This window comes from Apteryx rowi, unplaced genomic scaffold, assembly GCF_003343035.1.
Source record: "Apteryx rowi isolate R43461 unplaced genomic scaffold, aptRow1 scaffold_181, whole genome shotgun sequence".
In the NCBI taxonomy this organism is placed as follows: domain Eukaryota; kingdom Metazoa; phylum Chordata; class Aves; order Apterygiformes; family Apterygidae; genus Apteryx; species Apteryx rowi.
The window spans coordinates 653,016-680,037 of record NW_020448097.1 but is presented as its reverse complement, the minus strand read 5'-3'; the positions used below and the strand labels follow the sequence as shown (position 1 = coordinate 680,037).

At 38.9% G+C, this 27,022-nt stretch overlaps 1 protein-coding gene across 2 annotated transcripts in view; it reads right to left on the bottom strand.

The window, feature by feature from the left end:
• WARS2 (tryptophanyl tRNA synthetase 2, mitochondrial) overlaps positions 1-27,022 on the bottom strand; it is a 50,921-nt gene that overhangs the window by 9,053 nt on the left and 14,846 nt on the right. Inside the window, exons 2-5 of one of the 2 annotated variants that reach the window (XM_026061487.1) lie at positions 19,909-19,990; positions 17,933-18,190; positions 4,522-4,602; positions 2,651-2,736 (exon numbers count right to left, since the gene is read on the bottom strand). In XM_026061487.1, the coding sequence (XP_025917272.1) occupies positions 2,651-2,736; positions 4,522-4,602; positions 17,933-18,061 (296 nt within the window). In that variant the 5' untranslated portion in view covers positions 18,062-18,190; positions 19,909-19,990. The remainder of the gene's footprint in view (positions 1-2,650; positions 2,737-4,521; positions 4,603-17,932; positions 18,191-19,908; positions 19,991-27,022) is intronic. The other variant, XM_026061486.1, reaches the window with a different exon arrangement.

The following is a 27,022-nucleotide window of genomic DNA, read 5'->3' as shown; positions in this document are numbered from 1 at the left end:
GGTTCTGCTGAAATGTTACTCAAGACTGCCGTAGCTCCTGCCATGACTGAGGGCCAGATTGAGCCAAATACTCAGTCTCAGCTAGATATTGGTGTTGTGTGAACAAGATCCCAAGCTGACTGTAGCAGAGTATGAATATGCTTTTTCTGCTGAAGTGAAGCACCTCTCCAAGAGTGAAAACAGCCCTTTATGAAAACATGTATGATAAAGATACCAGTAAGAGCAAATCATTAAACTCAACTCAAAAAAGAGTTTCTGTAGTATCTCCTGCTGTTTTTTTTTTTTTTTTTAAGAGATCAAAGAGCACGTGTTGCAGTGCATGAACAAAGCAAGAAAGATCTGCAACACAGAAAGTCCAAGCATCTTGCCCTGTCAAGTCTCAGGAAGACAACTGTTGTTGAGAAGTTAGTACTGGGGATTTATCAAGGGAAGGAAAGGAGAGAGTGGTTCTCCTCACTGGTCAGTATTACATAAATATCATGTGGGTCAGTGTTTCTACTGCCATAAGTGTTATCATTCTTAGATTAGGACTGTGAGGATCAAAGGACCATTTGATCTTCTGTATTGAGCTCAATAGCCTCAATGCAGTTCTGCAGGAAAATATGATCTGCATCTGAGGACATCAGGAGGTGAAGAATCAATTGCTTCCCCTGGTGATTCTTTCCCACAGTTAATCATCCTCACTAAAAACATACGATTCTTTTAGATGAGGCAGATTTGAAGTCTTGCCAGCTTTTGATTATTTTCCCCTCCCCCCAGCTGATTTTTTTTCTAAGACTTGTGGGGTATTCAGCTCTGAATCATGGACATGTTCCAGTGTAGGAAAGTTCACTATGCATCTTTTAAGCTCCCAGAAAATTTCAGTTCAACATGATATTCCTTAGGTCTTATTCTGAATCACTGGGCTGAAATCCAGGAATCAATTTGTCCACTTTTATTCCCCACCAAATAGTCAGCAAGGCAACCTAAAACCAGTTACAGTAGCCAATAGGAAATCACAGTGGCCTAAAACTAACACAAAGAAAATCAGTTACCATAATCGATATACTTTAAGCAGGTCAAAAGAAATGTTTCCATATGCCAAAATGGTTCCATATTCACATAGTTTGCCACTAAACAGAAAGCATACTGTTTTTATAAATGCCTCTGCATGGTTCTTTTCCTTTTTCCTTGCTGTTTAATATTTGTCTTGCTGCTATTTTTATACCTTTTTTAAACCTATTTTTACCTTTTTATACCTATATTTACCTTTTGTCCATTTTCCTTTTTCTTTGATCCTGGTTCATCTGAATTAGCACTGTTTCTCCCCCTCCTCCAGCTCTTAATTCTTCTCCGGACTGCTGTTCCCTTCCTGTGTTTCCATCTCTCCTCGACTCTCGTTCCCTATCTTATGCTTTTACATTAAAACATTTCTCATTAAAGATATTATGCCAAATTTCCTCGAAGAGATATTGTTTCTCTTTCACCTCCTTGTTTTGTTCTCTATCCGGACAGCCTGCTGTTAATATACTTAGTAGCAAACAAAAGACAGGCTTCACCGTGAAGTGATGAATCACAGGATCTTATTAAGAGATGTAAGAAACATACATGGTTGAGCTCAATCAAAGCAAGGTGATTTCTGATGAAGTCTAGGTTCACCCCAAATTACTACTTGACAATCAAATGGGACTCGCTATTTTGAAGATTATTCTAATGTTCAAATTCATTTTTCCTTTTGCTTGCTTCCCATTATTTTTAGTTAAAATACAAGTGAATTAGAAATATCATCCACCAGTCTTCTGACATTACTGATTTTCCCTACTAATAATCACTTAGGATTAAGTTTCTCCAGAAATATTTTTCTGGATTAACAATTTGCTAATCTTGGTTATTCTGTCCTCCCAGAATCTCCCTCCTAAAAGCTCTGTATTACTTCTCTGTCCCCAAAAATATTCACAGCGTCACCTACTTCAGAACAATTCTACAAAGTACATACACATAGAACATAGAAATAATTAATACACTGTGCATTGTCTCTGACATTTAGTTATGGAGACAATCTAAATCATACTATAAAATACAACCGGACTTCATGACAATGCATTACAAGCTGTAGCAGCTAGGCTAGGAACTTGGGCATTCTGAGTTACCATTCCCTCTTTAGGGTGTCTTTTCATTACATTACGTAGTGTACCCCAGAGAAACTTGAGCTAGCCCAGATACCACAAGGTGCAGAGCTGTAATAACACACTAAATTATTCACTTTTTCAGCAGTCCCAACCCATCCACGCAGAATTCCACAATAACACAAGTATAACGCATAGAGCCAGCTTGAGTATTTCTATGCTGCACTGCATAAAATAAAATATACTTGCTTAAAAAAAAAAAAAGTATATACATGCATAAGCATGTAATACATATAAATTAAAAGCAATAGGTGTTATAATTCCCTAAGAATTGATCTCAGGTGACCAGCTTTTTGTCTTTGAAGCCACTTTCAACCCCGGCTAGATTTCACTTGAGAGGTAAAAAAACCCTGTCATCCATTTCTAATCTTCCAATCTAATCACACTCAGCTCCCCACTTAAAAATTTAACATGTTGACCTGATGAACGTTCACTTTAAAGCAGCTGAACAGACATTGCCTGCGGGCTCACATTCTGTCTCTTACTTGTACAGCAAAATATCTGCTGCTTGAAGCACAGGGTAGGTCAACAAACCAACGGTTCCTTCATTATTCTGGCTGGCACACTTCATCTATTTGCAAAAGAAGAACAGAGAGAAATCACCCTTTTGGCTAATGATGTCAAAGTCCGACCCTGATTTTAATTAATTAGAACTCCAATTAATTTGAGCGTTGAGGGTTTCAATCGCTCCATTCATTGTGCAACTCTAGAGAAAAGCATGACATGTAGAATGTGCTCCTTGCTATTATACAAGTCCCATTTTATGCCCTATATTTATGAATTGTTCTGATATTTTATTAGGGAGAAAATACAGGCTTCTATTTTCTTTCTATTTGCAATCTTACTACCTCAAATGATTAAAAACACAAAACAATATAGCTGAGTTATTGCACTTACTAATGATAACCCCTACCTTTTAAATAGCATTTTCAACAGTAAGTTTTGAAACACCTTAGAGAAGAGATTAAAAAGGCATTAATTAATACCTGTGTTTCACAGATAAGAGATCAAGAAATATGGAGGGAAGTGATTACTCACATTCACCAAGAGGGTATATGACAGCTAGGAGTAACACCCAGGTCCACAGAGGCAGAGTCCAGCCTTCTCTCCACCAGTTCACACTGCTCCCACAATCTACCCATTGCCCAAAAGTTCTTTACCACACTAGGATATGGATCATTTGAACCAAGATGTCTACAGATATTCAGGCTGCTTGAGAAATGACTTAACTACTTTTTGCTTTTAACGATTGTTAAATTACACTGGAATCCCTAGAAACATAATTATTTCATTAAGACTATTCAAATTCTTTAGATTTTCCTCTCCCTCTCATAGAGATCCTCTCTTCTCTCTACATCTCTAAATGCCTAAGTTTAGGGGACCTAATTTGCAAAGCCTAGCACCTGTAACATCTATCTGTAGATTTGGAAAGTCATTCCAGACAAAGCTGGATTTAAGAGCTTAACTTTAGAACCTCAGGTTTGAAAAGGTTGGCTTTAATCTATGCCATGCATTAACACTGGTTGCTGGATTTAAGTTTTACTGTTTTTATTTAATTAAGAAGAAAAACAGCAAAAAAGAAAACATCTGGAGATATTTAAGACTGCTCTGAACTCTGCAAGCCAAACTGCTCTTAAGATTCTTTTCCCTTTCTTGATACTTCTCTCTCCCGCCTTTCGATTTTTCTGTTTACTGAACAACAAAATAAAATCCAAGGAAATTAAATGCAAGAATGCCTTTGGTGCAGTAATGCTGATGCAGTACCAAGATGAAGAAGTTAAGCATTTGAAACTTATAAAGGCAAACATTTTAAGGTGCATTAACTCAATCACTCAGCATCTTTTTAATATTTATAATTTCTGTACTCCTTTTGCAACATAAGCTTCTTTTGCACCATCTCCCAAAAAACCTATAGACTACCTTTCTACCTTTCATGGTAGAAAAAGAAGAGCTCTTTATGGAACTGCTTAATCAGAAAGGTTCAATTTTTCTATTGGAATGTCTAGTAGTTTTTTTACTTTTATTATTAAATAAGCCTTGAAATAACTCCAAGCATTTTAACAAACTCGTTTTAATGAAACTAAAAAACACTCCTGCCCATTTAGTATCTTTTCTGCAAGCCTCTGCCAAAATATTATCCTGTAGTTTCCTAAAGGAACACATGCACTGATAGCAACAGACCTGGAAAAACACATTTTCCTCCTCCTCCTGCAATAGGACTAAAGAAATACTTAACCATATAGCAAGGATAACCAAAATACAGTTGGTACTTCACAGATAATGAGGTATTTCAAGGATGACAGTTCTCCTACTTAATTCCCATACATTCCTTTCCAGTTTATTAAACGGATCGTACCTTCCATTGGGGCAAGCGTAGTAAACGTGGCACATTAGTTAAGCACCCAAGAATCCAGGCAAGTTCTGCATGCTCAGGAACCTGGAGGTATAAAACCAGAACGTACTTTAATCTTCTGCATTTATATGCATGTTTTCTCAAAATCAATACAGATAAGCAGTATCAGAGATCAGAAAACTGCTTATTTTCATCTATTATTTTTTCAGTGAGGCCCACAGTGACAAGAAGTTAACAGAAGGTTTTGGACACTGCATGGATTGAGTGAGCTAGGACAGCCCAAGAAGCAGGGCAATGTTCTCCTCCTATCTACTCCAACTCCAAAAAAAAAGTAAATGCTTTGGCAAGAGCATGAAAGTGAACTTGCATGAAAACTAACTAACTGTTGGCCAGCATATCATAGCATCCCCACACACTGAGATAATAGATCAGTGGTTACAGAAGCACTTTGCCTTTCTCAGTTCTAATGCTAATTTGCTGTAAAATCAAAAGTTACCAAGCTTCTTCTGTGTCAGGGTTCTGAGCTGCCTCACCTAGCCCCTCCACCCACACCCTTCCCATGGGCCCAGGAGCCTCATTTCAGCTCACGTTTGGGTCCCCAGTCCTCGCCTAAGCTATGCCACGCTGTAGTGTGTCCAGCAGCAGAATTTACTGTCAGGTCCTTCACAGATGCCTAAGCTAGTGGTCAGGGAACAGGAAGACCAAGGTTGCTCCATAAGGCTGCAGCTGAAGGAAGCCACAAGGCGGGCAGAAGCAGTTACTTCACTGACCCAAGATAATACTAGGAGTTTTTGATGCATTGAATTTTATAGCATAGCCTGAATTGTGGATTAGTTTGTCCCTCCATTCTGCAATACTATCAAATGAATACTGATCTGCAGATGAAAGGGAAGGATCGGGCCTCCACCTATGCTCTGCTGCAAGGGTGGGTTTAAAAGGCAGAGAGCCAGGAGACCCCATTTGAGCTCATACAACAAACACTTCATTTAACAATTTGGGCAAAATGTAGGGACTGTGGAATTTTAACTGTTTCAGAAACACATTACACAGAATGATTTTTAAAGATATTTCAGATTCCCCCCCCTTTATGCTAAGAAGATGACTTGCTATAGGCAGAGATAAGAAATGTGCTATGCAACAACCCATACCTTGACACTTTTGGATTCCTGACATAAACCCTGCAGATTTTGCATTTCTGGTATTCATTTTAGGATTAGCAAGACAGACAAGCATTGTGTTTTACCACAGATTGCTGATGTACACTCTCTAGTTTCTTTTCAGAAGTTTTCGTCTGGTGCTAGTTAGCTATATATAAACACAATCATCAAAAGAACAAGGTGATACATGTTCTGCTCCTTTGCTTACGTGTTTCACTCACTCCTTTCAATATTGGCAGATTTGGATGTTGGAGAGCATGCTAACTGTCTCAAAGATGTTCAAAGCTTCATGCTTGCAATATGATTTAAAAACCCAGATGAAGTCAGTAAAAAGTGTTTGTTAGCAACAAGTAAGAATTACTAGCATTGATAATGGCAATTTCTTTATTGTCACATTTTAAATTTAGTCATTTCCAACGTAATAATCACCAGACTATTTTGGTTGTCAATGTTGTATAGAGGTATCTGACCTCAGGAAAACAGCCCGGTATGAAATATTCTAAGTTGATTCCCTTTCCCTTCCTCCCCCATCCCCAACTATTTTTTTTTTATTTCCTCATACTTGCATACACTTGCAGTTTTTGAGAGGAACCTCATGAAGTTCAACAAAGGCAAGTGCAGAGTCCTGCACCTGGGAGAAAGAACCCCATGCAGCAGGACAGGCTGAGGACCGACCAGCTGGAAAGCAGCTCTGTGGAGAAGGACCTGGGAGTGCTGGTGGACACCAAGTTGAGCATGAGGCAGCAAGGTGCCCTTGTGGCCAAGAAGGCCAATGGTAGCCTGGGGTGCATTAGGAAGAGTGTTGCCAGCAGGTCGAGGGAGGGGATCCTCCCCCTCTACTCAGCCCTGCTGAGGCCACATCTGGAGTACTGTTTCCAGTTCTGGGCTCCCCAGTACAAGAGGGATGTGGCACTACTGGAGCAAGTCCAGCGGAGGGCTACGAAGATGATTAGGGGACTGGAGCATCTCTCATATGAGGAAAGACTGAGAGAGCTTGGCCTGTTTAGCTTGGAGAAGAGAAGGCTGAGAGGGGATCTTAGCAATGTGTACAAATATCTAAAGGGAGGGTGTAAAGAGGATGGGACCAGACTTTTCAGTGGTGCCCAGCGACAGGACACAGGGCAATGGGCACAAACTGAAACACAGGAAGTTCCATCTGAACATGAGGAAAAACTTTTTCACTTTGAGGGTGACAGAGCACTGGAACAGGTTGCCCAGAGAGGCTGTGGAGTTTCCTTCTCTGGAGATATTCAATACCTGTCTGAACGCGATCCTGTACAATGTGCTCTAGGTGACCCTGCTTGAGCAGGGGTGTTAGACTAGATGATCTCCAGAGGTCCTTTCCAACCTCCACCATTCTGTGATTCTGTGTGCAAGGCAAAGTGCAGCAAGATGAACCAAGCATATCTTCTACAAGATACACAGAGTAGACTGAGCTGACCGAAAATGACTCAGCTCAGACCCCTATTTCATTTAGAAGGAATAACCATCTGGTTCAAAGCAGTTTCTCCTTCCTTTCTTCTAGTCACGAATAGAGAGGAGATGGTGCTCTGTTGCACTTGTGTTGACAAGGACTCCTTTTAAAAGCTACGCAGTCATGGATCTGACTCTGTTGGACATTGCTTTCACAGCCAAGGCTGCACATGTGTTGCACTGCACCAGTGGCTTTGACATTACATTAGTTACCAAAACACTAAGTGATCTAAACAACATTTGTTGAGTCTTATTTGCAGTTCTGGCTCTAAGCAAGTTATACTCACTTCTACTCCTTAAACACAGACAGTCTTTTCTAAGCAAGGTGAGAAGAGCACTGAATACTGTGAAGAAAAAAAACCCACAACACATAAAAGAGGAAAAAAGAGTGCACAGAAGGGTATGGGCTTTTGTTGGAAACAAGTTTGGTACTGAAGCCTAACGAGTTAACATTTATCACCAGAATTGCAGTAGCTGACTGTATGTTGGTCTGTGTAGCAAAAGGTACTAGCTTAAACCACAAATCATTTGTCAGACTAAATTGTGGTTTAAACTACTGTGTTTTTCTTGGCAACAGGGACAGGTAATTGGTGCACTTGGTCAGTCACTGTGCATCAGCTGAAAAGTGGTTACTCATTAAGCTACAGTACTCCCTCACTTTGATTGGACAACTTTGTATCCAGAGAAACTGAAGGAAGTAAAGATATATATAATACCAATAAAATAAAGACCTTGTCAGATCTCCTTTCCGGCACTGAGCACTTGCAATGGATCACAATTAAGATAAGCCATTTTCCTGGACAAACTTTTTGAACCAGCTGATAACTGTTCACTCCACAATCTTGTACAGCAACAAGTTCCAGAAGTTCAAACCTAGCGTGTAAAGAAGTATCCACTTCTTTTACCCACCTGAGAGTGTTTGTTTACTGGTTTCAAATACCACCTAGTTCTTGTATTGCAAGCTTTGGTGGACAATTCCACACTCAGTTTATCCACTGCTTTTGTGATTTTGCAAACCTTGATTGTATCTACACCTCAGACTTCTCTTCTACAAATTGAAGCATCCCAGACTTCTAGGTCTTTCCTTCTAAGGCAGCTAGCTGCTCCATCCCCTGTAGCATTAATTTCTCTTCCCTGTGTCATCTCTAATTCACTACTTCCTTCTTGAGATGCAGACACTAGAGTTCTACCCAGTACTCAAAATACGGGCACACTATAGTTTTATAGAGCAGCAAAGTGACACCTCCATCTTGTTCTCAACACCCTTCCTGATGATGAAATGATAACATATCACTAGCTTTTTTGAATATTACTTGCACTGAGCTGATCATTTCAGAGAATTGTCAAGGATGACTCCAAGACCTCTTTCCTGCTTTGTGACTCAGCTCAATATTGTGTAAGCAAGGTTTAGATTACTTTTCCCTAAATGCTTTAAATTTAAATCTCTTCCACCACTCATTTGCCCACCCACTCAGTTTTATGAGTCCTTTTGGAGTTCCTCTCCCTTGACATAGCATTTGACTACCCAAAAGAGCTTAGCATCGTCCACAAACTTGGAGATGTCATAGTTCACTACCTTCTTCAGGTCATCAATGATGATGTTGACTAAAACTGCTCCCAGCATTAATCCCAAGGGACCTAACTACTGACTTCTCCACTCCAAAAGGTGATCACTATACTCTATTGGCTTTCAACTCTCTAGCCAGCTGTTAGTCTATTTAAGAATCTTTCCTCCAATTCCATGTTTCTTTAATAAGCTTTGATATAGAATCTTGTCAAAGGCTTTTAAAAAGCCTGAGCCTATTACGTTTCCTGGATCCTCTTTATCCACATTCTCACTGACACCTTCACAGAGCTCCAGGAAGTTAGTGAAACAGGTTTTCCCTTTAAAGAAGCCATACTGACTCTTTCCCAACAGACTGTCGTTTTTTTTTTCTTCATGCACTCAGTGTCTTATTCTTTGTTGTGGACTCTATCATTTCTGGTAAGATGAAAGTCAGAATCAGCAGTTTGTCATTTCCAGGATCCCACCCAGAGATCTGCCTGTGGACTGCCAACATGACTCCAATCTACTGTTCCTCCAGCACAGTGACCATTATGGTGTTAGACTGCACACCTTGCCTAGCAGTTCTGCCATTTCACATCTGAGTTTTTTCAGATTCTCAGTTGAATGTCATCTGGTCCTAGTGACTGACATCTAAATTGTCTATTTCTATCTAATAGTTCCTGTATATTTACATTACATTGATCTAGCTCTTCTGATCTGCTGCTACAGAATGCATAGAATGTGGTAACTCCCCAAACATCTTCAGCAGTGATGTGCAACACCAAGAACTGAGTCTTGCTCTTAAGGCTTTATTATCCCTGAGGGTCTCTTACATCTTGGTCCTTATGAGGTCCCACTGATTCCTTAACTGACATCCTGGTTTTGGTGTGAAAACCTCTGTGGTTTGGTGTAACTGACCTCCTGGTTTTGGATCTCTTTGCTATCAGCTTGAGAATCCTTTGCAGAGTGCTCTTCAAATTCTTTTTTTAGTCCCCTTAATTTTTTTGTTTGTTTGTTTAAAGAAGGGGACCTGCCAAGTTTATGTGCTATCTTGTTCCTATTTTCCTCATTTGGGCAAGTTTCATATTTCTGAAAAGCTAACCTTCTCCTGTGATTGCATCCTTAAGTTCTGTGAAACCATTGAAAGTTTTTTTTTCTGGACCACTGTTTTCCTGTGAGTGGTGTCACATATTTAATTTGAGTTTTTATACAGTAGAAGAAAAAAAAAAAAAAGAAAAGAAAAAGCCTCCAGGCTAGCTGTAGCTTTCTTGCTTTTTGGACCGCTCCTTTTTGTTTATTTATTTTTGACAATTGGGTTTTCTTTTCACCTAGCTCCCTTTCTTAAATATAAAGTGCATAAGTGTTCAATTTCATTTGGTCAGCTCTCTCTGGCAACAGTGCTAAACAGAGATGTAATTAGGTTGCTACTACCAGAGGCCTCCACTAAACCCAGGAACCTGAACCTAAACTAGGTCCTGTGCAATACCCCTAACAAAATCTAGACTGGCATCATTTCTCATAGATTCTAAAACAGTCTGTTCTAGGAAGCATCCACAAATTTTATCTGTACGTCTCATCCTGATGAGGCATTGATCCTATATGTAGAGAGCTGAAATGTACTACTGTTGATACTTGCCCTAAATTTGCAGCTTCTCTATAATCTTACTTAGCAACTCCTGATCATTATCATCATCCTGATCAGAGTGGATCAGTAGTACAATCCCATTACCACATTTTTTGTTAGATTCTGGTATTTCCACTCCTAAGGATTTCATGGTGGTTTTGTTTCTCCTTAATCATATGAAGAGAGGCAGTCCCTCCAGTAATTCAAACAACAAATAGAAACAGAGAAAAGACACCTCATCTTTGACTCAATCTCTCAAATGATTTTCAGTTGCGTCCTATTATGTTTGGTAGCATTTATCATGCCATTGCAAGACCTTCAACATGGAAGCATCCCTTTACATACAGTTTTCATTAAAAAGAGCAGTACTATCAGAGGGATTTTTTTTTCTTTTTTAAAGGAGTTCACCCAAAGCCTAATACAGCCCTAGGAAATAAAAGTACACAGAGCTCCAATCAAATAAGGTTGTTCTATGTATAACAGACCTAGTAAAGAACTTAACTTCATTTGGTTTTTAAAGTCCACCAACAAAACTACCCTCTAAAGCAGCAACACACTTCATCAGAATGCCCCACCTTCCCCAAAGGGAATGTATAATAACCTTAACTATTCTACAGTAAAATTCCCAACTTCTCAGCAGTGCCCTCCCCCAAGAACTGCAGTATAGGAAATACTACACAATGTAGAAAAAAGAATTGCATCTCCAATGGGCAGAACTCACAACCAGTAACAGTTCCTGAACTGTATGTCAAACCAACCTATGAGAATGTCAATCATTGTTAACTCTGGAAAACAGCTATTTAATCCATTAAATTCTTCATGTCAACTCCAGCTACTTTTGTGTCCTGAAAGAATATAAATGATTTCTGTTTTCTATATAAACATTATTTTCTCAGAAAATATTTCTTGTAGCTTGGCTGAAAATATTGGGAGGAGTTAACAGTCTTGTAAGTCCTCTATTTATTGTTTCCCTTACAAAGCCAACTATTTTCCATTTAGTAGTTTTTATAAAAAAGCTTAACCAGATCCATATGGTGAACCCTCCTTCTTAGATAGCCCAAATTATACCATTTGCCCTTCTCAGCAAATACATCCCCTTAAAGTCCTCCCCTTTTCCTTTTCTTATGCTCTTGCCCACTTTAACACAGCTTTCTTCCCTAATCCTTTACAAGTCTGTAAAACCCATCAAAATTTCTCAAAGGGTCGAGATGGTCATCTCCCTGCTACTACCGGAGACACATTTCCTCCTTCAGTTTCCATTTCATTAAGCATCCCCACAATCTGACTTACTGATCACTGGCCAAAGAGCTATTTCCAGAACAAATTACTGACATTGCTTCCTTGTGGGCTGACAAGCGTGAGCCTGCCTAATTAGATTCCTTTTTTAAAAAAAGGACAAAACCCTCTGTTCTTTAACTGTGGTGACCACTTAAAATGATACTACCAGATACCTAGATGACCAAACATGTCACCTGTTTGTTCACCTGGTTGAGTGTCCTGTACTCCCTCTTTCCAGAGGAACAGCTTCTTAGTTGTTCGCTTGTGCAGCCATTTGCCATTCCCAACCTGGACTTGGCATTATTAAACTTGGATCAGAATTTACACTCAGATCATCTCTGGGTGTTACATGCTCAAATACAACCTCCGGATTTTTCCCTGCAGATCTATCACTTTCTCCTTGATCCTAGCTTTTCCCTATGGAGTGATTACTGCTGTTCCCTGGCCACAGCCACATTAGCTGATATATGCATGGGAAATCAATAGCTACTCTTGTAGTCCATGCAGTTATAGATGACTTTTCATGCCAAGACATATAGATGAGGAGGACAGCAAGTAATGAGATTCATGGACATTAACAGGGAGAGGCATAGACACTGGTACACAGATCTGAAAGCAGGTAAATCAGTAATGCTGGAACTGAGCTTTCTGAGGCTTATTATGTCAGCAGCTGAAGTGGCTTTCTGCAAAAAGAGGCTCAGCGTTTCATTTTTAAGATGGATTTCCTTAAGTTGCAACCTATGCTCTTCTTTGCAAGGGGCTGCAAATTTGCAGTATGCCTATTGTGTTCACTCCTCTTCCCCTCAGCAGTTTAACCTCATTACAGCTACACTTTACGTGGGGAGTAAGTTTCAAAGTTTTGATTTTGACAGTGCAGGGGGCAAACAAGCAGGTCTGTGGAGGTAATTTTGATAGCTGTGCACTAGAAGAAATCTGAACACAGAAGGGAAAGTGTCCTAAATTTCCAAAGGGAAACATTTTTGAGGATCTTTGACTCTCCTAGAAGTACCAGTTAGTGCTTCCAAAATGTCAGAAAAAAAATTCAAGAGGCCCTTTATGAGAAAGCACTGCCCACCATTTATTTTTCTAGAATAAGTGGCAGGATTTAATCAAAGCTTAAGGCTTGAAGCAGTATGTTAAAGATACTTGGTAATGCTTGGTAACAAAGTTAGAGGGAATAATAAAGCCATAGACAAGAGAAGTTAGACTGCTCTTAAACCAAATTCACACAGTAACTGAAGCACTGAAGCACCCAGTGAGCTATTTTTATGATAGAAAATTTGATATGGCATCCCAAATTTCTATTCAAAGTAGTAATTCAAGTGGGTGGAATAAGTTCATGGCTACAAAGGCAACACCTGACTTAAAGAACATAAATTAAGCAATTCATTGAATTAAGGTGTGGTTATCAAGTTATTGTTGGTAAACCCACCATTATTTACAGCTTTCACTATTATCTTTGATCAATTTAATAATTTATGCTCATTTACTATTTGTGAAAAACTTGTAGAAATAGGATATGACTCCTTTCCCCAAGGAAACCTCACCAAGAATACTTCTACTGGAATCAGACCAGTATAAACCCAGAAAGAGCAGAGTCATTTGGTCCAGGCACCCTTTTTTCTCCCTTTATTTTTTATTTTTTTAATATAAAATGAACTTATTTGCAGAAACATTCTACAAGTCTAACCCACAATATTGTTTGAATAATTAGTTTGGTGTGTCCAGATGACTGATAGAGAGGGGGGTATAGAGAAAGACACATTGTAGTATGAAATGAAACAGGTAAAGAAAAAAAAAATCCAACGGAAGTGTGACTTTTCTTCTCACGGAGCTCTAGTTAGGTCTATCTCAGTCCTATGAGGAAGAAAAGAGAAGGATGGGAGAAGCAGAATAATTTTCTAATTTAAACAGTCACATACTTCCTCTTATGACAAGAAGTTTTCAATGGACCTTGCTAAATTTAATTTAATTTTAACTTTAATGAATTTATAAGCCATGACGCAATGGAAGCTTTTAAGCCCCTCTGAAAATTGGACAAGTAGCAGCTTTTCAAACTTTTCCCACAAAACACAGCAGCTGGATATTTCTGGAAAATAATAGCAGTGAACACATTTCAATTGTTATAATCTGGCTTTCGGTGTTAAGGCTAAGACAAATTGGCAAATTCCCACCTCCCAGAGCTACTGCTTCAGTTTGCTTGCATGTTGCAAGAATACTGCAGCTGATTACACTCAAAAAAATAAATGACTCCATCTAGAAGGGGGAAAACTGTAATTTTCTGCCTAGAAAATAAACCTTAAATTGTCCAAAAACCTACAGAACTCCTCAAAGAAACGTTAGTGCAGCATATCAGCCACTGCCTGCTGAACCCTCTGATGGAATTTTAGTTTCTCTTGGGGCATCCAGTATGTGTCTAATAGGATAGGTAGGTGGAGAGGAAGAATAGCCTGTGATCACATAAAAGTAAGAGCAGTTCCTAAAATTGTTTTGGCTGTGAAATGGATGAGATACAAGATGGTTATGGCTCAGAACAAAAATGTGCACTGTATCCACCAGGAATCAGCGTAAACAGGTTACACCATATAAGTTTAGCATGTGTGCAGACTGCTTGTTGTTTTTCCTTTTCTTTTCTGAAGTGCTTTTTGTTTTTAATAAAATGTTCTGCGTTTCATGAAAGCCAATTGTCACCACTTTGATCAGTTACGGCACAATTTAAGAAATGTATTTACTCTTCCTTCTGGTATTCTCAGAATGTCATTATTCTGTTACTTCTTGCTGACGTCTGGCAGGCAAAGAGAGCCTCTCAAAGTGTATCTGGACATTTTGTTCTTTAAGAGCAAAGAGGGTACCACACTCCTAGCAAGAAGTATGTACTGAAAACAATGCTTACTAGCTACAATTTAGAGAGGTTTTCTAACAACTCACTCGCATCTGTGCTCCAAATCAAAATGTACAATTCTGAAATATGCATTTATTTATTTTTACAGAAATTATCGCTCTTCTATGACTTGTTTTCCTACTAAGGAGGAAATCATTAACCAAGTTGTAATGACAGAGCTTTTCTCAAAGGAAGTTCATTCTAGTGTCCAACAGACTCTACAATTCTGTTTTGCTAAATACTTTACCTAGATGTACTTGTTTATAACCCTTCACCAACAGTGCAGTTCCAAACGCCACCTTAAATATTCACCATCATTCTTGCTTCCAAATACTTTCAGGCTATCATTATCTATTCTTTCTAGCCACTACTTCCCTAAACTGGAGATCAGGTTTGTATATGGTATATTATTTGTATAATATGGGAGTGGCAGATATATGGTGAACAGTTATTTATGGAGGCCAAATATTCAGACAGCCATTAAGCTTCTGTTTATGTACATTATGAAAAACTATCACTTACAAAAGCTAGATTCCAAAGTGTACAAACTTAATTTTCATTAAACTAGCACTTTCCATTTACAGATAACTTGGCTATATACCTGATATACAAGACAGAGGCCATATACCCTCAAAGTAAGCAACATGATAAAAATCTGTCCATACAAAATTCCTCTTACATTTATTTCTCTCTCTCTCTTTTTTTTTTTTTGTGCGAGGCAAGAACATCACTGTAATCAATTCTGAGGGTCAAAGGCACCTTCATCTTTATCCTTATTATTGCAGCTCTTTTTGGATCTATTGTAAACCCCAAAAGTATCTGCTCTCATCACACACTCTTCTCACAGGAGCCCATCTGCGCCTAACATTGTTCAGCCTTTTGTCTCCTGCTTGGAATGGAAAGGATGATAAAACGTGGGAAAACTTTGGAGGTAGATATTTCAGACAGCTCTGGGTTAGAGATTTAATCTGCATAAATCCTGCTGTAAATAAAAGCCTACTGACAGGGAAACCCTTACCAAATGTACATGCCTTTTGAGAAGCACAGTAATCAATGTTTTATCACATATGGCAAACATATTCCAGAGAAGCAAAACAAGCAGCAACAGAAAGAAAGAACAGAAAGAGTAAACCAAAAACAAAGTAAAAAACCTCTTTGGTGATTCTAGACCATTCTTGCCCAGGTTGATCCAGACAAAATAAAAGGACATAGGAGTACTTACAACGGTGACTACATAAGCAGTTCCCTTAACGGGAGCTTACCAACACTGGTATACTTCTGCAGTGCTGCAGCCAAAGTCACTAGAGATCAGGCAACAATTTCATTCTGCTATTACTGCTGCAGAACCAGGGTGCTCTCAGTCATTATTTATAGCTGCTTTTGGTGATTAAAAACTGACTGCTGCAATGACTGACAAGGGGAGGCTAGCTCCTTTTTAAAAACAGATCGGTTACCAATCTAAAACCAAGCAATAACTTTCTTGATAAGCAATAGCTGCAATCCATCTTGCACCTTCATTCCTAAAAACATTGAGCTCCCTATTATGTCATTCCATAACTTACCATCTCATTTTCATACTAAAGCACTAATCACATTAGCAAGGTTCCCGTCTCCTTTTCTCACATCAAGAGCTACACAGAGAGATTTCTTTGAATTGCCTCCAGAGGACCTTAGGCCTCTGGCCCTGCCAATGTAGCTGAGACAGACCAGAGTATCTCTGGGCACACCTGAATGGCACACACAGTTTAAATAGACTTTTTTTTTTCCCCAGAAAGTCAACAAACCACTTCAGCCTGAACCATTGCTGAAACAGTCTGGATTACACAAACAATTGCTCACAATATGACAATGAGCTTACAAAATTGTACTAATACATGTGTGATAAGTACTGATAAGCATATGGTTCATGACATCTGTCAATGCCCACAGAAAACGAATATTTAATGCTTTAGATTAAATAAGAAGAAAAAACATCTGGACAGATTAGGACACCCAGAAAAATTAAGATAAAAGGTAGTCCATTCCATAGTCCATCTTTGGTGGCAACTTTTATTTGATAAAGTATGATAATGTTGAACATTCTTCAAGTTTAGCTAGCTAAAATTATCATTGGCTGTTGACTGTACTGATTCTATACAAGCATCACAGTCCTGCCCTCCCTCCATTTTCTGAGTCTGCTACCTTCTCTTGGGGGACTCAAAGACTCAATCCCTGCATTATTATACTGCAAAAGACATAACTGGCTTTCTGTGGCTAACTACAACGTAGGATACTCAATGATAATCCGCTGGCATCAGGTAGAGTCCGCATGGTGGCTTAAGCAAGACCTGGAATGGCAGTAGTTTATCTTCTAGACTGAAGAGTACATAATAATAGCAACACTGGGTCAGACCAAATATCCATCTCTGACAGCAATCAATAGTGTAAGCCTAGGAAAGAACAAAAGAACAGAAAAGCATACCTACTCTCTCAGCATGGGCTAATTGTGGTTGCAGCACGTTCTGATCCAGAGGTGGTACCTCAAGTATRTAACAGTCCCCAACAGATTTTTCATTCATTAATTTGTCCTTTTCTGAATATACATATTAGCATGCACTGTATCTTGTGCCAAGTAGTTCTATAGCCTAATTGTGAACTTCATGAAATAAAACACTGTTTTGTTTGTGCTAAATCTACCGTGTGTTTAGTCTGATATCTGTTAGTTCACGTACTTCAGCAGACAATAGTTGTTTCCTATTTTCTCCATACCACTTGCAGTTTTATAAACCCTTACTTTATTCCTCTCTAACCCTCACCTGCAAATCATCTCTCTTCTAGGCTGAAGAGTCCTTGTCTGCATATATAGTCCCTGATCCTGTGTTGTAAAGAAATCATTCCATTGCTTGAAAACAAGAGAAAACAAAACCCTAGACTGGTTTGTACTGCATCTCTCAACTTGAAATTGTTCTAGTTAACTTCATTCACAGTGAGGCTGACATTAAGTTAGAGTTCAGCCAAGTTAAAACCAAGCTAATAACTGATTTAAAAAAAGATAAACAGATTTAAACAAGGTTAAATTAAATTAAACATATCTCCATCAGAATTCTGTGCTAATCTATTTAGATTGATTTCTAATATAGTGAAAAGCGAAGGAGGACGTGTACCTGTCTTCATCATTTCAATATCCATCAAGGATATGGAGGTGGGGTTGTCATTCTCAGTTTGACATCCCTAGGAAACTCTGCCTGTAAAGAACAATGTTCAAAGGAGGAAGGTAACTGAGTTGTGTCTCTTACTGATAAAATTCAGACCCTCTGCACACTATCATTGCAGCAGAAGCTATGACACATCTGCCTCTGTGGGAAATTAGAGAAGTTGGCCAGAGGTAACAGACTTCATATACATCATGCTCATTCACTAATATGTCTGGAAAGCCACCTAGTAAGAAATAAATCTAACATAACAGGAGCACTAACCAGCGACTGTCGGAACAGGAAACACTTCTTAGGGTCAATACCACAGGCAAGGATGGCAGCAGTGGTGTCCAGTATGTTCTGGCGCAGGACAGCTGGCTCCTTGGGCATGGTGAGAGAGTGCATGTCCATTATGCTATATAACACTGAGCTGGATTCTTCCTGCAGCTTCACCCAATTCTGGATGGCTCCAAGGTAGTTGCCCAGATGAGGCGTCCCAGTTGGCTGAATACCAGAGAATATCCGATCCACAACAACACTCTGTTACAAAGCATTAGTAAAATTAACACATGCAAGTTTGATAGATTCTTTTATATTTTAAGTCATTAACAAAACTTTGCTTATGTGTCTCATCTTTCCTCTTGTCATGTATTAATATAATAAAAAAAGAATTCCTACCTCAAGATTGCCTACAAATAGTTGTAGAAATTCAGTCAAAATACCTTATCTTACCCCAGAGAGACTGACAACTGGAGTAGTTTTAAGCTATCAGACTGCATATGCGGACAAACATAGCTGGAAATGAGACTGGTGAAAACAGTCTCAGAAACCAAGCAGTAAAGTCTTTCTTCCTTTTTTGCTCCAAAGCTGTATGTTTCTCTTAGTACATTATCCACTCTGCTACAGAAGCTTAGGATCACAGCATAGAGAAGTTCAAACATTTTTGTTATAAACATATGTAATATTCAAGTAGATTGCCATCTGAACTCCCACAAATGTCAGTCTTATTCTAGCTGAAAAGAACTGTTAGAGTTGGTTCCGAAAAAAACCCTAGTCCTTGACCCAAAGGTCAAAGAATAATGTAACAGGTTATCCAAGTCCTGAAACTACCTACATTGGTAGTAGTACGGAGTTTCTAAAAAAGGATCTATAAAGAAATATTGCCACTCATCACTAGTGCATGGCTCAGGATCACACCTGGAATAACTGTGGACACATCAATATCAGTAAAATGTCAACATCTGGAGAGGGTTCACAGAGAAGCAGCAAAAAAGAGATTAAGAAACTGAGGTTGTGAGCAAAGATTAAAAAACTTAAAACATGTATAGCTTGGCTAAGTGACAGTTACCATCTCGGAAAGTTTGTTTTCCTGCATCCCAGACCTCCATCTGACCAGTCTCTCAGAGCCCCAAGCTGTCAGGGTTTGATCTATTACCTCCCAGGCCTTTCTAAAGAATTCCATCATACCCAGAAAGTAATTCAGCAATGTTTTATGTGAAAATGCTTGTTACATGCCAAGTTTTAAGAATGTGCAAGAGCACTGGACTTATAAACCAGGGTTCCGCCAACCTCAACAGGGAGTCCCAATGACAAAGCTGCACAGTACAAGCTGCCAGATTCTGATGCATGAGACCATCACCTTCGTTATATTTCTGGTTACATGTTTTTTCTTCCTGCTTATAAAATAAGTAACATCTAGAACAAAGTAGAGATAAAGGATCTGTTTATTGATATAGACCACTTCCAATTCTGTGGATCTCTTATAAATGGATGGGGTAGGGGGGAGAAATCATGCAACTATGAAACCACAAAAAAATGGCAGTAACAATCAAGGCCAAATACCATTATTTTTAACTATTTAAAAAAAAAAAAAAAAAGGCTTCAAATTGACTGTGTTCCTTTAATTCTTTCTGACCTAGACAAACTCAGGAAAAATTAATGAGACACTTTTCCCAACTGGAATAGAAATAGGTTTGTTCTTTCAGGTTTTTTTTTTTTGTTTTTGTTTTAAATGATCTATAGTTCAGAAAGACCTATCTCATTTCCTTCAAAACTTGCTGAAAAATTCTCTTTGCTTTCAAAGTAAGCCTGTTTTTCAGACCAAGCCAATTTTCTTATCCAATGTGTAAGTGTTTGTTCTGACAGGTAAGCGCAAACTTGGGCTAGCAGCCACACTAATTTCTCCTGCTCAGGTAAGTACCCACCCATTTAAATCCAGGTGGTAACTCCCCCACATACATTATATCTCAAATACCTACTTCACTTCTAGGTATGTTCTCGAGTCAGCTTCTAAACGCTCTTGGAGAGCCTCCAGCACAGTAGCTGCAAGGCAGTCACACACTGCAGTGAAAAGCAGAGTATTTATTCCAACAGCAATTCTAACTTCCAACTCCTGTCTTCCAGTCCTTGCCCAGCCATGCCCCCAGCCATGCTCTCTATTACTCAAAAATTGAATTGTGCTGCTCAATTCCTTGTTTGCCATTTAACCCCTTCTCTTCCGAGGATACTGTAGCAGAGCATTTACCACCCACCACCTGCAGAACCCCCGACCTCCCACTAAGCTACTACCTCGCCCATGGAGTAAAGCCAACGTCTTGTTAACATAGAGAAGGAGGCATAAAGAATCCCAACACGCATAAATAAAATGAAGTTTTGTAGAGATGCAGGGAACTCAGGCAGGATATACCAGGCTTCAGAGCCATGCTTATGTTACTAAGGACACAGAGCAGTTGCTAGGCAATGCAACAGGTACTTAACAGGCACGTTTGTCTTTTGATTCCCATGATCCTGCTCTTTGAGCACAAGAAGAGCAGGAGGAAGAAGAGCACAAGAAGAGAAAGAGGCTATAAAAAGATGACCCCTGAGATGGTGTTCCACACCCAGAGGGACTGCAAAACTGTTTTGCCAGAGCACATTTCCTCTTCCCATCTCCCTGTCTCCCCTCACTCAGCTCAAACTCTGATGCTCCTTCCCACCTCTATTTCCTCCCACAGTGCCGCCTGCCTTCCAGCACCCATTTCTAGCTGTGTTTAATCACATGGTCAATAGCTTCTTAAGTCCTACTCTTGATTTTTTTTTTCCCCCTCCAGATACTTACATCCCTCTAGTGCCCTTGTATTATTTTGGTCCTCTACCTGTTCTTGCCCATCCCCTGCTTCCCAGAAGAGCTCTCATGTAGTACGTCAAGACACTAAAGAGGCACAGAGAATGTCGTATAGTAAGTAGGCTATTACTGCCTTGACTCCAGTGACTTTATACAGAATATGTTTCCAGGCTGCACTGTTAGAATAGTTAATAAATATTAAAGTGTTCTAAAAATCCACCATGGACATGTATGAAATAAATTATGTCAAGACAACCAAGATAAACGATGGTGCAGAAACTTGCACATCTTTCACCTGCAGTCTAGACAAAGACAGCATCACTTGAAATGTAGAGATATTTCACATGAAGTTACAGAGACATAATGTTACTGCTTCTTTTCCCTGGGACCTCTGGGCAGTCAGCACACATCAGCTCACATGCCAATATGGTGGCCCAAGGACAGCTGGCACGCTGAGCCTGTGCAAAACAGTTCTAACTACAGATCTTTCCAGTCCCCAAGCTACGCAAACTCCTTTCTCTTGCAACCTCAGTTACTGCTTCATGTAGCTACCATGACATGTTCACTGCTTTTTCCTCTTCCCAGATCCCTGCTCAGTTTGGAGATCACCATGAACATAACAGATGTATTGGCAAAATTATCTCCCCTAATTTGAGTGCAATATACTCAAATAGAGTGTACAAATGCACTAGAAACTTTTTTTTGGTAGTCTGAGAATGCTTTTCACCAAGAAAATATAAAATATCAATATCTTAATATATATTGCATGTTCAAATTCTGCACCAACTCCAAATATCTGAAGGACAGGCATGAACTAATTAAAGGTGGATTTATTGTTATAAGTTAGCATTTGGTGACAATACATGCTGGAAGGAAAACACCCAAGCATAACATAACATGGACACAATTTTACATAAAGACAGAATAAAGTTCTCTATCTAGAAAAGGAGAGTTTATCTGTGAAAGCAAGAATAGCATCTTTAATGGTGTTTGCATGTTCAAATGGTAAACAACTACTTACAAAAGGTTTGTTCAGTATATGGGCAACAAATATCAAGTTAAATGAGGGAAACAAACTGTAGCAATATTCTACTGACTCTAAGTTCAGCAATTACCTAGAGTATGGAATTTGCAGAAACAAATAAACCCAATAATGAAAACTAAGCGAAGCTGGATCTGGATAAAGTACTAGCAAATACATTACAAAGAACAAACCCACACTGGCTCCCAGCTGAGGGACCAGCTGACTAGAAGTCTTTCATCTTTAACTCCTTTGATTCTATTTAACAACATAAAGTACGAGATGTTACAGCAAATAGGGTGGTATGAAATATTCCATTGTGTTAGCAGAAGTCTGTGTTAAGAAAAAAAAAAAAAAAGCGCAGCCCTTAAATGAATCTTGGATTTCTAACACTAAAAATATACAGAGAACATTGCTCCTTTGGAGAGAGTTTATGTTCCCTGTTTGTTCACTCTGTGAGAGTCAGTGGGCAGCATAGCAGCATGGCAGGGGAGTTTTGCCTGGTACCATGAAATCATGGGGCTGGAATGCACTTCAGTGGGGCTGTTAGGTCAGGGGATAGGAGTTGGGCGCTCTAAAGTGCGGCAGTTGGAAAAGGATGAAAACAAAAGGAGTGAAGACTTCCCAGGGGAGCAGAGTGAAAGCCACAAGACATGCAGCTCCAGCCCACAGGCACTCACTCATTCAGACATCTGTAGCAAGTGCAGTGGGAGCCTGCTGTTCATATGTTTAACTCTGTATGGTGTGTGCACCTATATCAGTAATGCTGCATGTTAATCTACCCTCCTGGTAAAAGCATGGCATCTGACAGATGTTTTAACATTTATTATTCATTTTCTCTCAATAAGACTTCTGCAGGGCAATTCCAAACACTACAGTGCCCTTCTCAGTGGCATTTCTAAATGAAGGGGGGCCAGAAATCTGTTAAGGTTCAGGTGTGCCATTATCTAACCTCCTTTTTCATTAGGGGATGAACAGTTCCTGCTCCTTACAACTGAAAAACTGTCACCATCTAAACACTCTTGAATTACCAGGAATAAGCATTCTGTGCTTATTCCAGAGCAGGACAGCCAAAGTTTGGCCCCAGCATCCTGCAGTATGGCCATATCCATTTTCAGTGGAAAAGAGTATTCCAGAAGAGCTGATAGCTTCTGAAACCCAATACTGCTCTCTTGGATCAAAACAGAGCTTTGCACGTGGAAACTCATTTCAACAGGCCAGTGAGGATATCATGAGGATTTCATGAAGTTCACAATTAGGCTATAGAACTACTTGGCACAAGATACAGTGCATGCTAATATGTATATTCAGAAAAGGACAAATTAATGAATGAAAAATCTGTTGGGGACTGTTAYATACTTGAGGTACCACCTCTGGATCAGAACGTGCTGCAACCACAATTAGCCCATGCTGAGAGAGTAGGTATGCTTTTCTGTTCTTTTGTTCTTTCCTAGGCTTACACTACTGATTGCTGTCAGAGATGGATATTTCACTCGCAGTGAGGAGAGCTACAATGGTCATGAACTCAATTCAGCAGTCAAAAAACACACTCATCTCCTGCACATAAGAAACAAATGTGCCAGAAGTAGAGAACATAGCAAAGTTGCTAGAGGTGAGGAAATCCCATGTGCTTGTTTCTGGAAGATCATCATAAACAGCTTTATTTTTAAAGCTAAGAAGGTGTTCATAGCATGCTTGTCTATTAGAAAGAATTTTAGGAAAAAGAAAAAAAAAAAGAAAGTTGTCGAACTGAAAATCAACTTGATGCTGATCAATTATATGGGGAAATGTAGGCATTACACAAAACTTTCATGGTATTTATGACCTAGACAGACTCTTGAAAACAACCAAATCTTAAATCTTTAAAAGAAACATGCAAACTGCCTGAAGCTGATATTCAGGACAATCTACCAATGCAAAAATGATTTGAAAAAGAGGACACTCCAAAAATACAGCTACAGTAGATTAAGCTTTAGTTTGTTTTTCTCCTTGGTGGGCCAAACTATTTTCACAGATTAAGTATGGTCAGCCATTCAGTATCCGGAAACAGCACCCTTCATTATTCATAAGAAACCTGAAGAAGAAGGACAACTGATTATACAAGTTAAAATATATACCTCAGAAAGCAGATATGGAACTCTTGACTCTTAAAGAGCACATAGAGAAGCTTCCAAGCTCTTCAGCAGTGAGGCAGCACTAAATCCTTGAAGCAGCTATGCAGTTCTTTGGATGCTGATAGCTGTACATATTGCATTCCCAATTGTGTTCAAAAGCTTTTTGCAACCTCCAAAGCAGGACGCCATATGCTCCCTAAACCATTTGCAGCTGCAGAAAAAGTTTCACAATAAAGTTTCTCTATTTCATTCCACCACTTTCAGCTGACTCAAGTTTATTTTGTTAATATCCTTTAATTTAGACATCTGTATAATTTGAGTATATATTATTCTGAGATGTATGTAATTGATATATAAACAATACAGCAACTACAAGACACCTTAAAAAGGTTAAGGGACTGCCCAGGCAAAGTATTTACAAACTTAGAAATTTAAATCAAAATATTTAACAGTTACTTGGAAAAACATGTCTTAAGAGATTCTGGAAAGTAAGATTTCAAGATTCATTTAAAAACAAGCATGGAAATGCACAACTAACCATAATCTTGACTTATTTTTCAAACTAAAGATCAAGTAGAAAGCAGAAAAACCAATGCTATACCCAAAAACATTTCATTGTATTGCTGACCATAAAGTTACAGGGCTCCTTTCATGAGCCCAGACCTGCAACATTTAAAAGGTAAGTCGCCGTCCATTTATTAGTATAAGAAGCCACCTCTGTCATCTTTAAAACTATAAGAAGTTATGAAATTTCTTTTAGATTTTTAAGATTCTTTACCAGGAAAAATAGTTTTTAAATTGGTCAGAATAAGATCCACGCAACTTCAAGCCTGAACTCTGATCACACTGCAAGACCAAGCATGGACACAAAGTACACCTATTTAGGGAGGCAACTAGTATTTGGGAAGCCCCAAATTCTGTCCACTTAAAGGAAAAAAAGCAATTCAGGTCTCTGGAAGTGCTGAGAATCCACACTGAAAAGAGACAAGCAAATCAAGACATCTTAAGTCACTAGGCTATTTTTAATATCCTGATTATACCTACCATGCTTAGCTTTATGAATTCTGTGAGAATTAGAGCCAAATTAGATGTATTTACCTAGCCTGGTCAATTGAAAAACACTTCTCAAATATGTAGTAAAATCAGAGTCATAGTTCAGTTCCTCCACTTGTCAGAAGAGTTATACAAATCAAATGAAAGCATTCACAGGAACTGAGTTTTGAGAGCCCCTCTTCTTCATAAGTTCTCATGAATATTGCCATCATACACTTATGATGACAGCAGATGAGGACAAAGCTGAAAGCAGACAAGGACGATCATATGGAAGTCTTATGCAGATACCTCCATCTCTTCATGGGCTTTTAAAACAGAAAAAGCTAGCATCCATTCAAGGAGATAGAAGCTGCCAAAAGACAATTCTCAGGAACGCTTTCTCCTTTTCATTCCATCTAGGAAAAGATTTACACAATAACATAGAATATAAATAAAAAGTTCTGCTTGTGAGAGTCTGTTTTAGACCTACTATTTAACAGAACAGACCATAAGATTATGACATTGATCCTGGTCTAGAACTACAGAGGCAGGACATCTCAGCTTTTCAACCTACTGGAACCAAGGCGAGGGCGAAATGGTCATTTACATTTTCAAGATCCCTCCTAATCAGATACAGAGATATAAGACCCAGTCCCAAAGAGTGCTCTGCAAATTATATCCTTTGAGTAACTGAAGGTAAATACAAAGCTTCTGAATAATCAATTTCTTTGGACTTTGTTCATAAATCTATCCGAACAAGCTAACTGATAGCAGATGGGTTTATGGCTCTATCTACAATGTATCTAACAAATATTTTCATCTTTACATTAAATTAAAAAAAAAAAAAAAAAAAGACTTGCTCACAAGCTCACCTTTGAGCTGAGACACAAGCAAGATATTTCAATTAATTTTTTTTTTAAATCAAAAATGATGACAGCATTACAATAGGCAGCTGCAACAGAAATCACTGCCCCACACTCTAGTGGTTACCATTCACATGCTATAACATTTAGACCCTCTGCTTTATTTTAATAGCTATTCAGTCAGGGCAGAACAGGTGAAGAACAGAGAGAAATGTGCAGAATCGGAGCTAATTCTAAACACAGGTGGTGGAGCAAGACAGAGCAAACAGGAAGTCGATAGGCGAATCGCTGTTGACATGTATGACAGGGAAGATTGATGGCTTCCCTCTCTCATTTTCCCCACTGTGTAGGCACGCAGAGGGTGGGGGAAAGGGACGGAGAAGCTGCTGTGCTGGTGACATAACACACATAACACACACCACAGCCTCCGCAGCACTAGCACTGATTGATGAGACTGGAACGACTCAGGAAACAGCAGAGGATCATTCACAGACTTTGCTCCTCTTAGTATAATTTTATGCGTGGCTGTTCATTTGGCTCTAGTCGTCTCAAACTGAAGCAAGTTCAAATTTGCCAGAGGAATAGAAAATGTGAAAGTTGGGGAAGAAAGACCACATTAAACACGGACAAGACTAAAACACATGAATGGGACATTTTGAAATTTCAAATATAAAGATCCCAACAGGGATCAAAAAGGGAGGGAAAAAACAAACAAAAAAACCCCCCCAAACCAAAAACACCCTTGCCTCAACTTCAGAGACAGAAGAAATTCTTCGGTTGACAAAGTTCCCAACTATTGCATCTTTTGCATCTATGATTTTTTTTTGTTTGTTTCCCTCATTAATACTTTGCAACTGCAAAGCTTTCATTTTCAAAATGATATATTGGCCTGTTAATCTTGGCTTAGCAAAAACAGTCTTCAACCATCTAGCTATTAAGCAGCAAAAAGAAGGAAGACCAGAAGACTCAGATTTTACTAGCTAGAGCATAAATTTTAAAGTCTAATTGGAACAATTTAAGCGTTAATGTTATTAGAGATACAAAAAAAGATATCTTAAAGGGAAACTTCGAAGCAGTCTACATACTACAGGCCTTGCTTCATTTCTTACTTCTTAAGCAATTACTTTTCTGTAGACTTGATGCAGAAGCCTTTAAAACATGTTTCTCTTGATCTGGTAATCCAATATATCAAATTAATCTGGTACTAATACTATTTCATCATGTTTGATTCCTAAAATT